Genomic DNA, 14,364 nt, shown 5'->3' with positions numbered 1-14,364 from the left:
CGCAAAAAAATACATGGAAAGAACGGCAACACATCAAACAAGCTGGCTGCTGAAGCGAGTAAAACTCTTATAAAAAGAAGACTAAAGAGAAAACACCCCACTGACCTCGCTAAAGAAATAAAATAGACAAACTCGAAGATGGTATCCCGTTGGGGGTAGGTATCCACATGTTATTTAGCAATTAAGCTAGAAAAATTTACCGAATGTCCAGCTGGACAAATTGTAAAGTACAAATTAAATAATGATAAAAAAATTTTGTATATCTGACGTACCAAAGAAACTTAAAACGCAGTTCGTCATGAAGTTACTTAGACAGAGTGACTGACGAAAGAATTTGTGCACTCATTGACGGTATCATGACTTGTAAAATTTGGAACGACTTTGAAAATGTATTCACAAGGTACATAATATTTAGAGCTGGTATATGTTTCACAGAGATCAGAAAAATATTTAGGCAAACCATCGTTCGCGATAAGAGATCTCGGTATTCAGTAGGACCATTTTTAAATTTTATCACGTATTTCACACGATTATTCAGGCTGTATACCAATTTTTCATATAACTGATGTTACTTTGTTTCGTCTAGTAAGTTTAGCAAGTTACTTTTCGTGCTTATCTTAACTATTTTGTATTCACATTACTATATGGTGGAATAGTTCATTTCTACTCGACTACTTGTTATTTTTAGATAACATTGTTCCAATAGTAAATATTAAAATAGTCAATTCCTAATCGTAGATAAAATTCACGAAACGAATATTTAATGCTATTTTATCAGATTAAGGGATTATAGAAATTCTGAATTAAGCGAAAAAGATAGTATTAAAGTTCTGTGGCAAGTTAACCAAAACATCCGGTAATGTTCGATAATACCAGACAGTGCACGAGAAACGCTGGAATGCAAAAATTGCAGTATTAACGGGGCATGTTGAAATTCAAAGCGAAAATCGATACGCCAATCCCACGGTGAAATAGCGCGAATCAGATGCCCGTTATTCTTGCACGAATTTGATATCTCAACAGTGACTAGACACATTCTTCTTCTGTTCGCTTGAAGTCATTGAACTGTTGCCTGATAGAAACCTTCGCTGGTCATGGTAAAATTGATGAGTGCTTTCTAAAAAAAAAGGAACCAGAAAAAGGGAGCATAAAAGGAGGGATGAAAGAGGGAGCTTTCGCTATGAAAACTGAATACGCGATATCGTCTTTGAAAACTGTGTCTGAGCGGTTTGTTTGAAGATTTATCAATGAATTAAGAAAGATGCAACCGTTTGCCTACTCGCTTCAGAAGCATGTAGATTTGAATTACAAGTGTATTTCGCTGAATAACTCGATTCAAACCTGGTGTTTTTCAAAGTTCAACCCTTTCACTTCCATTTCACGGCAAATTCAATTCATTAAATTAAAATTGAAAATCTGTGTATTGGTTAACACGAAGAGGCTGCAGAGGGTAAAACTACATTTTCGCAAATCTTCAAACTATCGTTAAAATCACACCCTGTCGATCTTGTGCAAATCTTTTGCATCTTGAAGCTTCTGTTTATAAATACAATTTATTAAATTAACATTGAAGATCCATTTAGGGGTTGATATCAAGAAACTGGAGAGAACGAAAGGAAAGTTTCGCAAATCCTCATACTATTGTTACAATCACCCTGTCGACATCGATCCTTTTATTTTATATCGCTAAAATCCATATACGCAGCAACTGCAATTTTAAACGATTTAATAGTTGGCGCGTGTTTCAGCAAAGTTCGCTCCCTCTCGCTCTTCGCTTTGGCGACAATTTTCCTCGCACGATAATTACTCGCGCGGCCATTATAAATGCACAGTACCGAGGAAACATTCGCGTGCTAATCACAAAGTAGGTCGAACCGAATCCCCAGGATAGCTGAACGCTCGCTGCTTATATACGACGCGATTTGCTCGCGATATGAATAATTTATCGGCATCGGATATCGGATAATAGTCTCTAAAATTGACACAGGTTGGAAAGCAGCATTTAGCGACTATTTGACGCACCTCAACGTTCCCAGGCTTCTTATCGTTACATCCTGTAACCGCTCTGCAGTTACGTCGTACGATGCTGAAAGTTTAAGATGTGACCGAGATTCAGTTGACGAAGCACATACTTAATAATGAATTATAGTATTGCCGTGTTAATGGTAATGTTCGTCATGAATATCAGAATCCCCAAGGAATACGTGAAATTCTGTAGAATAAGATAACGATATTTATCTTAACCATAAAAGCAAATGATTAATCTAGTGAAATAATTTTTGTTTACAGAGGCACGAGCCAGAATAAGTGGCCCGTCGGATATTTACGTGAAAACCGGCAGTCTTCTCACGCTCACTTGTCTAATGTCTCAAGGACCTCATGATTTAGGCACAGTGGCTTGGTACCGTGGTAGTCAGCCAGTAGTAACATCTCCGCATTCGGAAAACGACATAAACGGCGAACCTCGCATCGCTGTCGAAACCGAGTGGAGCGATGCCCTCACGTCGAGGTATGTTTCTCTCACTTTCGTTAGTAAGTTATTTTACTATTATAATAGCAATTGCTACTAATATGGAACAAAGAAATATATTTTTTTTTGAGATTATCAATCCTGTTATTATCAATTGGTATTCCATGTATATGAAAATCATGCGTAATAGTCCGTTTTTGTTGACTTTCTGAGTTTAGAAAGATAGTTGAATTTCTATTCTATAGTTCTGTATAGTAATAAATATTTGTTGGTGTTAGAATTTAATCTCGGAATTAAAATTAATAATCTGTGGAAGACACAATGTTTGTGTTGAAATAATATTATGTGATATGTATTAAACAAAAATTACAGAAAATATAAGTGTGTGTTGTGGAATGTAGACAGTTGGCTAGTTATTCTCAGACTGACTTAGTGACCCATTGCCCTTGAAAACGTTTTGAACCCCACTCTCTATGCAGTAATGAGTGTGACCTGTGTAGATGTCTGTGTCGCGGCACGTGCAACGGAACCTTCTAGCAGCTTCTCGATACAAAGCGCTACGCCGTCAAGGCGCGACACCAACGTGCCCAATGTTCCATCCATATCCTTACGCTTCTTCCGCCGAATTCTCGGAAGAGCATGCACGTGCCAGCCGCTGCGGTACATCTAACGAACGTACGCTAGTGGGGATATCGCTAGGCAACGAAGGGAAGAATCCGTTCGATCAATCACCTCATCATCTGTATGCGATTAATATCGTTGTATTCCAACAGTTGGAGTATAAATTTAATCGAATTTTTAATAAATCAATCTTCGTATTGAATTTGAGATAGAAGATAGCATAATGAAAGTTCGTTGAATTATTAATCATTATCATGATAAATAGATAAACCGAAGATGCACTTTCTTGCTAGTGGTAGCTGGTTTCAAAATCAAAAGGATATGCGTCGCTGACGCCAAAAGCAATCTGTATCCTCGTCCGAACTCAGCAACATTGCTCAGATATTGATCAATAGATTAACTGGTTGAACGCATAACCTAAACATAGATAAGCTTTCAATCTCAAAACTAGAACAAAACAACTATATTCGCTGCACTGAACCGAATTTATCTGACCGTACATCTAAATTCACTTATCGAAACTACAGTCATTATTTAACACATTCGTATACGAATCAAGTAAACTAATCACTTGCACCAACTTTCAAAACCGAAACAAGTATATTCATCATATGAGACGCAATACCTACCTTCAAATCTATTCCGGTTAACTACGGAGAAGGACAGTACAGCAGAACTCGTTTATCTGAACAGGTCCCTTCCATCTCTTCTTGTTAGTTCGAATAACAGAATATAACTGTTAGGATTTCAACTGCTTCTCCTTTGACAAATAAAATTTATTTTGCGTACAAACAATAATTACATACGTCAATATATTATCCATATTCTCTATGAATATATTTATTGTAAGAATATTTGAATGCATATTATTGAAATTGTGCTCAACCGTAGTTCGAATAATAAAGATTCAGCACTGACTTGTCTATATAGTGTAAACGTTCTACTGTACATACAGTAGAACCTTAATTACTACGAACACGCGTTACTCGGATTATCATATGGAAATCTGTTTCTTCTTAATTATTTCATAAATATTCATTAAAAACTTTGGACTAAAAATTAGGGATGCGTCACTGAGAAATAATATCCAAATACGAACTCGTTTTCAGTAGAACTGAAATTATCGGTAAGCACATTGAACCCATAAATGACAGTTTTACAGAGTCGGTATTCCGAAGCTGATCTGTGGCGTTAGCTTCGACGCCATCCGTCAAAATTATACTCGTTGATCAACTCATAGCCGCCACGTTAGACGTGTAAATATCTGGGTGACAATTCGACACAGGGAATCTGGCTTGCCCGAGACAGGAAGAACGCGTCGCACGCAATGTCAGCCACTAGACAATTAATTTCTGCTTCTTGAGGCCGTGGCTCTGGTGGAGGTCGGCTGCAGGGTGATCCTCGTCGTAAATTCATCGACGTGAAACGCCAGCCTGACAATCGTCAATCACGTCCAAAAACAGACGCAGTCTGACTGCAATATTCCCACGACACACAAGCGCCAGGGCTTACAAGGGTCGGCTAGAAATGCAGAGCATGCCCGATGCGTCTTCACGGTGCACAGGCTGCCTGACAAAGGACTACCCTGTTTCCTCTATCATCTGAGGACTGACTGGAATCATACCACGTGCTGAGACACGTTGTACTGCTAAGACGTAATACACACGAACAGAGGAAAAGTTATGGTCCCGGATAAAAGAGTTTCTGACTCTCGTATTCGGCGGATTCTCTTTGGCAAGAGAAGATTTTCGTGCGCATCGTTTGAATTAACGCACCAGTTGAAAGCGGTCTTCCTATTTTTCTTTACAAAATCGCAGACGAAATCTGTATCTTCTAAATTTGTATCTACGCTACCTTATTTGTCTATTATTAGATAGATAGAAATAATCTTATGCAAAAAAGTATAGCGGTCAGTACTGCACAACCTTCCTTTATATTTTATTCTTTTTATTATTTCTATTATTATATAATTTATTTTTATCTATTATTTCTGATTATTATATAATTTAAAATTCATACCTAGCCCTTGATATATTCGATCAAACCATCCAATATACTTTCTCGAAAGCTCTTTCTTTCTCCCTCCTCCTCTTTTTTTTATTCTTTCTATTTCCCTATCTTTTTCACTCGATGCAGACATTTCCAGGCGACATTCCTAGGAGACATCCAGACATGTCTACCCAAACCCCTGGATGGCCGTACACTCTTCATTCACACCATGACCTCAGGCATTCTCATATCTGTAACACTCTGAACTACATATATCCTTATTCCCTTCTATTGCTCTGGTTTCAAACACGTTTCACTTGCTTAATAAAAATTCTATCATTCCTATGATAGTAACAATGACAAAAAGCGAATAACGTTATTGTTCATAAAATACAAACGCGAACAGAAACAGAAGTCCGGCATTAATACGTATCTTGCCGTGTAATTCTTCTCCATTACTCGAGGGAGTTTATCAAGACTAGATACAGTTTGGTCCCTAAAGCATTAAAATAATTATTTCTTAAGGCCTCTTCGGTTGCTGCAACTACAACTGGGACGCTGTTAGGCAACTTTTAAACGGCCGTTATTGGCCTCGAGGGTGCGATATGTTACTATACTACACGATGAAACTGAGTAGTAAAATGCAGCAAGTAAATGATTAATCGATAATCTATTGGAAGCAAGTTGTCGAAATTTCTTTACAAGTTCCATCGTCCTATAATCCGACTACCGCACTGTGCATTTAACATGGAATTATTTGCTGTTGTTCGAAAGGCTACTCGAATTACATTTGAGCGTTTCATGTCTGTGAAAGAAAGAGATAAAGCTGTTTTTATTAAAGAATTTGGCATTTTGAATACTCTTTTCATTTTTAATTCTCTTTGGTACCCAACAAAGAACAGTATTTGTTCGAACGTTTCGTTGTTTGATAGAAATTTATAACGAAAATGCGACGAATCTTTTAAACAATCTAATGCAATAAACATTGTTAACACTTCAAATTTCGCGACTGATCCAGAATTTCTCAATCGTATTAGTTAGAAGGAGATACGAAAATACGAAAATGCTTTCCCAAAGGGACTATTTATTTTACTTACAACCGACATACTGCTCCCTTAACGTCAATGCGCACCAAGGTATTATGTTGTGTCAAGGAAGTGTTTTGGGCTATTATTATTACGAGCCTGAAAAGAATGATATACAACGCTGCCATTGGGGAACTACGCTTAGGTGAACATGATTGTTGGATTTATTTTACGGCGAACTTGTCTATGACGCTCCGCTGTTTCTGACAACCGTTGTATAATGATTTTCACTTACATTGTTGCCTGCTCATGCTATGTGACACCGCAAAATGTAATTTAATTTAACGTGTACAGCAAATGACGAAAATATCCGAATGCCGCAGTAGAAAATAATTCATCATGTAAAAATTGTACGATAGATTGCAATTTGTTGAAACAAATTGCGTTCGTACTATCATATATATAGTCACTAAATGTACGTAAAGTTAAAGAAAAATTCACCGTGTAAACAAATTGCACAACATTTATCACACCTAAGTACGAATAACGAAACGAAAGCATTCGAACGCTGTTTTGAAGTCCATAAAGTCCGCGGTTTATAAATATAAATAAGTATTTGGCCAAAAGGCTAAACATAGAAAGATCTTAAAAATTCAAAAATCAAAAAATCTTCAGTATGCTACTAACAGTACTCGGGGGCAAATGGTTTGAGTTAGCTGGTTATGGTTTTGGGACAAGCAAATTCCGTCCGATTATACTTAATTTCCAAATTGCTTTGATTCTCGATATTCCATTAAAACAATTTTAACTCTGAATAAAAATTGTGAAATATCGAAGCACATAGGGTTTGCTTGTTATCTTTTCTGTATACCATAAAACGATTTTCGATATACATTGACTATACATAGATATACATTTTTTAGTCAGTGTTCACTGATTCATATTTATTAATTGTTACACACTGTATTTTACTATCAATCAGATCAAACGTATATATGTAACAACAAATACTTGATAAAATATCGTCAGAAATATGTTTCCTTGTTAATTGATTTCCCTTCTATTATTTAAAAAAAATGCATCGAATGTAATAAAAATCCATTTTTAAACCTGGATATCTGATTCTATATATCGCTGTGTTTATTACTTTCAATAATATTATTACATTCACCATTGTGCAAAACAAAAACGACTTTCATCTATGTTTGTTTCTCTCCTAAGGGAACGGAAGAATGCTCCACGGTATTTAATTTTTGTTCGATACATGTTAATTCTTTTTATGGAGAAACATCCACACCATCAGGCCTCTCATAACGATAATTATAAATGTGAAGTAAAAAAATTTCTTGCAAGTAAACCTCGATGAGAAATTATATTTAAAAAAAACAGTCGTGTACGATCTAATGACTACCAGCGGCGGAAACACGCTGCTCGAATTAATCAAATGTACTATCGTTCACAAGTCATAAGCATCTAGCCAACCGAAGTTTATCATTTAGAAGCAGGAAGTACTTGTATTTGATTCACGATTTATTTCTGACTTGATGGAAAAATACTTAGTGGATTTTAACAGTAATTACGGTAGTTCGTATAGCAATGAATTACTATGAAGTAATTAAATTTTCAGTTGATGAATGGCCCGTGAAATTGAATCATGAAACGCATGTATTTTTCATACTAGAGAGGTAGGAAGTGGACACAGGGAGGAGGATTAATCGTACCGCAAGCGCTATTTATCGTCGATTAATAGCCGCTAGATCATCGATGCTTCATTGTTAATTTCGTCATCAATTATTTCATATACATATAACCCAGCGCCGGAACCGCGTATCGATGACCACTCACGAAATTAAAGCCATTTCTATCATTCATATGCAATTGCTCGGTCAAATTTATGCGTCTGACATGTTTTTGTGTATTGGAGCGATAATTACATCGGACGCGAATGACAGTCAAATTACGCGATTGATCGTTTGCTTGATTTGGGAGTAGATACGAGTGGTTTGAGAAGAGATATTGCAGGATATTTCGTGTTATTTTTACAATTACGGTGGCTGCAAATGCTTTTTGTACATACCCTTAATTTTCGATTAAGCATTCTTTTTACCAGATTCCACGTTTCATTCCCGCGCTATCAAATTTCTGTGATCATATGAAAATACTACTGCAACGTAATTATTTCTAATTATATTATTACAGAAACTTTTTTCAAACATTTATTTCACTCACACGCAATAAAAATACGTATCGAGCTGTACACAATAAATATAATATATTAAGGAAAAGGAAGCAATTTCTAGCAAGTAATTTTACAGGATACATATATTGGTTACAATGTATTAATTCGTAATCGTAAACGTCAGATAAGACTAATAAAGTTACAAGTTTGCGATTAATGAATAATAGAGAGCAATATTTTGCTTGAGACGAATGTTAGTTTTTCATTCTATTACAGATTGAGGATCACCCATGCAAAACCAAGCGACTCTGGGAACTACAGTTGCGTGCCCACTGTGGCAGAGAGGGCCAGCGTCAACGTGCACGTTATTAATGGTGAGTCTCGTATATAAATTGCTTAGCATATTGCTCTTAATACCGTAAATTTTATTCACTGACGTGATTATATATGGATTATATATCGATCACAATTGTACCGTGTAACATTCTAACAAAGCTCACCTATGATTCTACAGTGGGTTATCATCATATGTAAAGCTATCGTTTTAATATATTTATTTTACTCCGAATGCAAAAGAACCTGTTGAATAAAACTTTTGAGCAGAACGTGTAAATAGTAGTATTGTAAATAGTAATTTTGGAAATATTGTTATATGTGAGGTGGTGTTAGATGTAAGGTGCCCAAGAAATACTCTCGATGTTTAACAATATGATTTATTTAACAATCAACAATCCTCGCTTTTCGACTATGTTTGCTTCGCTACTGCACTTGACCCTTCGCACTTCGCTGTTCAAAACCGAATGAATCTTTGGACAGATTCTTTTCTTTTGTTGCCGCTCGATATTCCCACTATGCACGTGTTCGTTAAACGTCCGAATCGTTGCCGCGTACGCGTTCTTCCGAATATTCGGCGGAAGGACCGTAGGGATATCGATGGCACATTAGGCATGCCGGCCTTGTGCTTTGATGACATTATCCTTGTGTGCGAAGCTGTTGGCAAGTCGAGTGCCGCCACATATGTTATAGAACAAAAACATACATGTGTTATACATATTTGAATTTTATTATTTTTTATTCCAAGTTGTATATATATACATAAACTTTATATACAATAAATATTTCAGAGTTTAGCCAAAATAAGCGTGTTGAGTGTCGTTTTATTTTTACGATACGGAACACGTAGTATCCATGAAGTTCGAGAAATTCCAAAGAAAATGTGCTGCAGAAAGTCCATGATAACTATATTATAAGCAGGATTTTCATGGTTCTTTCTATCGCGTTTCAAGCATCCATCGAAAATGCCCATACGATTCTCGAAGAATCCATGGAACGAAGAGACGCTGTTCTTCGACAACCTTTTTACTGCTTCTCAAGGTTTTTAGTAGCCTATAAAGGCCGACGGACCGTTTTCCGACGCGATCTTCTGAAATTTGAACGTCTCATTTATGAGCCGCGTAAGAACGAACGCAGGCAGCGAGAAACGAACGAAGAAAAGTTCAATTTCGTCTAGTTACGAGAGTTTCAAATTTTTTGGTAGCTTCAGGTGGGTCGTTCGCACTATCTGGAAAAATCGAGGAATACCGAAAATGAAACGTTTTACGAGAAGATGGTGAGATAAGCTATCTAGAAAACTGTAAGGGACAAAAATTGCCAGAAGAAAGATATAACAGCCTTTCATGTTGTACAAGGCGAGAAAATTGAAAGCGTTGAAAATTTATTATTAAAAAATTCTTCGAAATTCTATCAAAATTCTACTTTCCAATAACACGGCGAAGGAATTCGCTAAGTACAGAAAGCAAAACCGTAAATACAGAATTACGAAACATAGTCAGCATTTCACGAAAGTTGAAAAAATGGATAAAAAATGCAGGCAGAAAATTCGAACGTAACGAAGTTCTCGGATGGTTATGGATCCAATAATCATCGGTAGAACGTGCTGCGAGTTAATTAACCCGACAGCTCGTTAATTTCGCGTTGTTCCAATAGGGGAAAACCTTTTAATTACAAACAGCCCGCGAAATTCGAGACGACGACTGATCGATGGATATCAACTATCGATAAACGTGATCGGCTCGTTGGCTGTTGCACGTCGTGCCTCCATCACTCGAATCGGTGTCGCCTCGTTTCATCGTTGAACGCTCGAAACGTCCACGGATTCCTGTCGAAAATGTGGCAAACGAGCTCGAGTTTCCACGAAACTTTCCGCCAATGCGAGATTGTTATTTCGATGAATATGCGGGTTATTACGGAATGGCGAACAATTGGCCGCGGTTTGATTATGCGATATGCCCGAACGGGATCAGTTTCGATTTTCGTCAGTCCACTTCCTATAACGCTGTGTTTGATGTTGCGCACCGATTACCGATATTATCACTTTGGTACTTGGTTTCGATTTAATTGTTGATCGTAACATAGGAGAAGCGTTGTGACGCGACCATTTTTTAGTTCCAGTCGTTTTTGCAATCGGTTCCATTCCATTAATCTACCTCAAAATAAATAAATACTATCCATATGCAGTAGCCATCATAAATATTTATGTATCATTGTATTTACGATAGCATTTACATGTTTCTGCTTAATTGATTCCGATATTAAATTTCATATTACTTGCTAGTATTAGGTTGTCCGAAAAGTTTCTTTCGTTTCATAAGGTGATAATAAATGAACAACAATTTCTGTTTTATATTATTTTATTGAATTATGTATGATCCATTTGGTAGTATTTCCATTATTATGTTCGTGCATATGGTAATTCAATAAACTAATATAAAACAAAAAACATTGTGCGTCTATTATTTCCTTATAAAATGAAAGGAACTTTTCGGACAACCTAATATTTTCACATGGCTATAAAAATTTGATACTATGAAAATGAGACACATAGAGTCTAATATGAATACGCTTGATTGGAAAATACTTGATAGGCTATATTCGAATACTTCTTTGTAAATTAATCGAAAATCTCACAAGTAGAAATTCTTTCTAAAATTTCCATCCACTTAAATTTCATCGTACAGTATGCATCACGTACGGATTATCGAATAATATTTGGAAATCGCGCTGAAGTCCTACGAATTTGTCAACGGGAAAGGAACCGTCGCTGGAGCAAAGTTGCAAACGGAAAGCTTATCATTTGCCGTTTCAGCGCGAAATTATAGGCAGATCCATTAACTTTCGCAAATGAGCCCTTTGACAATGGTTAATAACATATTATTAATTGAACCAACTGATCGTAGAACTATGAAACTGTCTTAGTCGCCTTTGTCCGTTGCGCGCTAACACGTTTGTGTATCCTGTTAACGTGTACCTCTCGAGTCTCGGGACAACACACGGTACAAACTGCATTCATATCGTCTCGTGTATACATTTTACCGCGTGCTAGTTGAACGTCGACGATAAGCGAGTGTATAACTACGTGCACAAGTACGAATACGCGAAATGTTAACGCCTGAAACTTTGCCGGAAACGAGTTAGGTGGAAGAAAAATGTTGTTGCTCCATTCCTCGGTGAAAATGTCGGAGGAACGCGTAGGAATGATCTTGATATTCCTACTGTGTAGAATCTAGAGTTTAGTAGATACTATTATGTGAAAAAAATATTATGTATTAGGTTGTCCGAAAAGTTTTTTTCGTTTCATAAAGTGATAATAGATGAATAACAATTTCTGTTTTATATTATTTTATTAAATCAGGTCTGATCCATTTCGTTATATTTCTATTATTATGGTCGTGCATAATTCAATAAACTAACATATAACAAAAAACATTGTGCGTCTATTATTTCCTTATAAAACGAAAGAAACTTTTCGGACAATCTAATATTTATTTTCAATATTAAATATTTTCAATATTAAATATAAAAATTGAGAAAACTATGGGTAACGAAGAAGATCAGATTACAAATTGGCGTTCAGCATGGAAAAATACGTAAGAACTTTGTTTCCATTTTTTGTTAATCACATTTATTAATGTGAAATAATTACGTACAGAAGAATATTTGTGTAATGTATCGTTTAATATTCTACATGAAGCTTAGTACCAATTTAGCTGATATTTTTTCTCCGATCGATTTTAATACACTTTACGTCATGCGTCTTTTGCGTAAACGGCTATGCAAATTGGAATTAACGTTGGGAACCACATGGAAATTAGACTACGGAACTAATGGGATTTAGCCTTTCGGAAACCGGATTCCACATGATTCGTTGTGAATCTCAGCGAAGATTAGGGCATCGATTTTAACGCAATATCTGTGTTAGACTTTACTGACATTGATTAAGAAGATATTACCGCTATAAATCTCCGAGTTATAGAATACATTAAACTAAATTAAATTACACGGTACTTTTATTCGTCGATGTTGAACATTCGTGTCTGCGTTGCAAATGAGCAAAAGCAATATTTGTCTCTGATGACACCTTATATGTAATATATGGAAACAAATTTATATGTATATATATATAGTGAACGAAAAAACTAGAATTTTGCATAAGTTGTTGACTAATCGCCTGAAAAATTTAAAAATTGTAAAAAATTATAATATAACTCCATGCATTTTATTATATTTATTTTACTAACTTTAATAAATAACTCACGTAAAATTTAAAACTTAATTAGAAAAAAGGTTGACTATATCGTAAAAAATACGAAAATATCTTCAGTAAAAACAGAAATAGCCAATAAATAAAAAGCTACTTTCAAAATTGCAATTTTGCTGAAAAGAGAACCAGATAATGGTCAAAAAGCAGTTATAGTAATAACCACTTAGTTAATGGAAAATTCTTCAGGAAATATGAAGCCATTAATGAAATCATAAAACATAGTTTTGAAACATAAAAGTGTACTTCCGCAAAATTTACGTCAAATGATTCCAATCTTTGTTTTCCACCATTTCAGTGAAAAACCTTCAAATCATTTTTTGTTTGAATTACTTTAATAAAATATTTTCAAATGATATCTTAATCTATATACTTTTTATCTGCATTACAATAGAATTCGTCAATCTTGAAGTTCAACATAAAAATATGAATTATTTGAATGGCACAAATTTTTATAACGAATTATAAGAATAATTTTAAGAGAAATTTATAAGAATTGCTTATAATTATTTATTTTTTACTTTCTGCAAATTTACACTGTAGCTGACTGTACCGATAGCTTCACCATGTATAATACACCGGTTCTCATCGGGTTACTTAAAGTTAAGCTGCACGAGGCACAGTTGGAGCTTAAATTAAGTTTGTCGCATAAAATTAAGTGTAGACGCATAATAGTATGCTTTGGCTATGCAAAGTATTCGTACACCAACCAATTTGGTCAGAAAGTATGCAAAGCATCGTTTATTTGAAACATTTTAATAGGAAGCAATTAATATAAAATGGCAAACTAGAAACTTCGAATTAGAAATTTTAAGGTTTTCTTAAATTAACAAATCTTACTTTCTAATTGCTGCAACTATTAGTACTACATAAACGATTATTCGTATCTTCTGCTTATTTAACAAAGAAAGGCACGAACATGGTAAAAAAAGTTGCACGATAAAAGCGTATATAGGACGGGACATTTCGTGACATGTTTTCTTTGGACATTTTCCTCTGTGGACTTGCAAGCGTCTCGACGCCATTGATTGGACGTTACCAGGGAGGTTTGACGAGCTCTTTGACATTACTACGACCTCGTGGTCCCATACGATCAGCTGTATTTGACAGATTAATTAGACTACAAGCATTTTAGAGTGATGTAGTGTAGGATATTGAGATCAGAAAAAAAGGTCACAAGAAATTCTTCTTTTTCTTCTTCTATTTCGTCTTTATGTCATACCATTTTATAGTTCTCATTTGACCTATTTTGCTCGGTTTCAAGATAAACCGTAAGATTGGTTTGTTTTTAAGCGATGATCGACCGAGAGCAGTTCACCATGAGTAGATGATGGATCCGTGATTGAAGGCTGCCACGATACGTTCCCTCGATTGCAGTTTCTTTTGCTCGTTTTTTTGGTGTTCGAACTGCAGTATTCTGTGAAACTTTCATGAAGGTTGATTAGAAAGGTATTTTGTGTCGTCGAAGCTTTTCATTGACGTT

The 14,364-nt window shown here is 35.6% G+C and overlaps 1 protein-coding gene across 3 annotated transcripts in view; it reads left to right on the top strand.

Annotated features, from left to right (window-relative positions):
* Nucleotides 1–14,364, top strand: part of dpr1 (defective proboscis extension response 1) — a 454,795-nt gene that overhangs the window by 408,288 nt on the left and 32,143 nt on the right. For all 3 annotated transcript variants that reach the window (XM_069127426.1, XM_069127427.1, XM_069127429.1), the window contains exons 4-5: nt 2,290–2,509; nt 8,561–8,658. In XM_069127426.1, the coding sequence (XP_068983527.1) occupies nt 2,290–2,509; nt 8,561–8,658 (318 nt within the window). The remainder of the gene's footprint in view (nt 1–2,289; nt 2,510–8,560; nt 8,659–14,364) is intronic.

The sequence above is a fragment of the Bombus flavifrons genome, chromosome 14 (assembly GCF_040668555.2).
Source record: "Bombus flavifrons isolate JBK064 chromosome 14, iyBomFlav1_principal, whole genome shotgun sequence".
Classification (NCBI taxonomy): domain Eukaryota; kingdom Metazoa; phylum Arthropoda; class Insecta; order Hymenoptera; family Apidae; genus Bombus; species Bombus flavifrons.
Note: the sequence above shows the minus strand (reverse complement) of the source record. Positions and strands in the feature narration are given on the sequence as shown.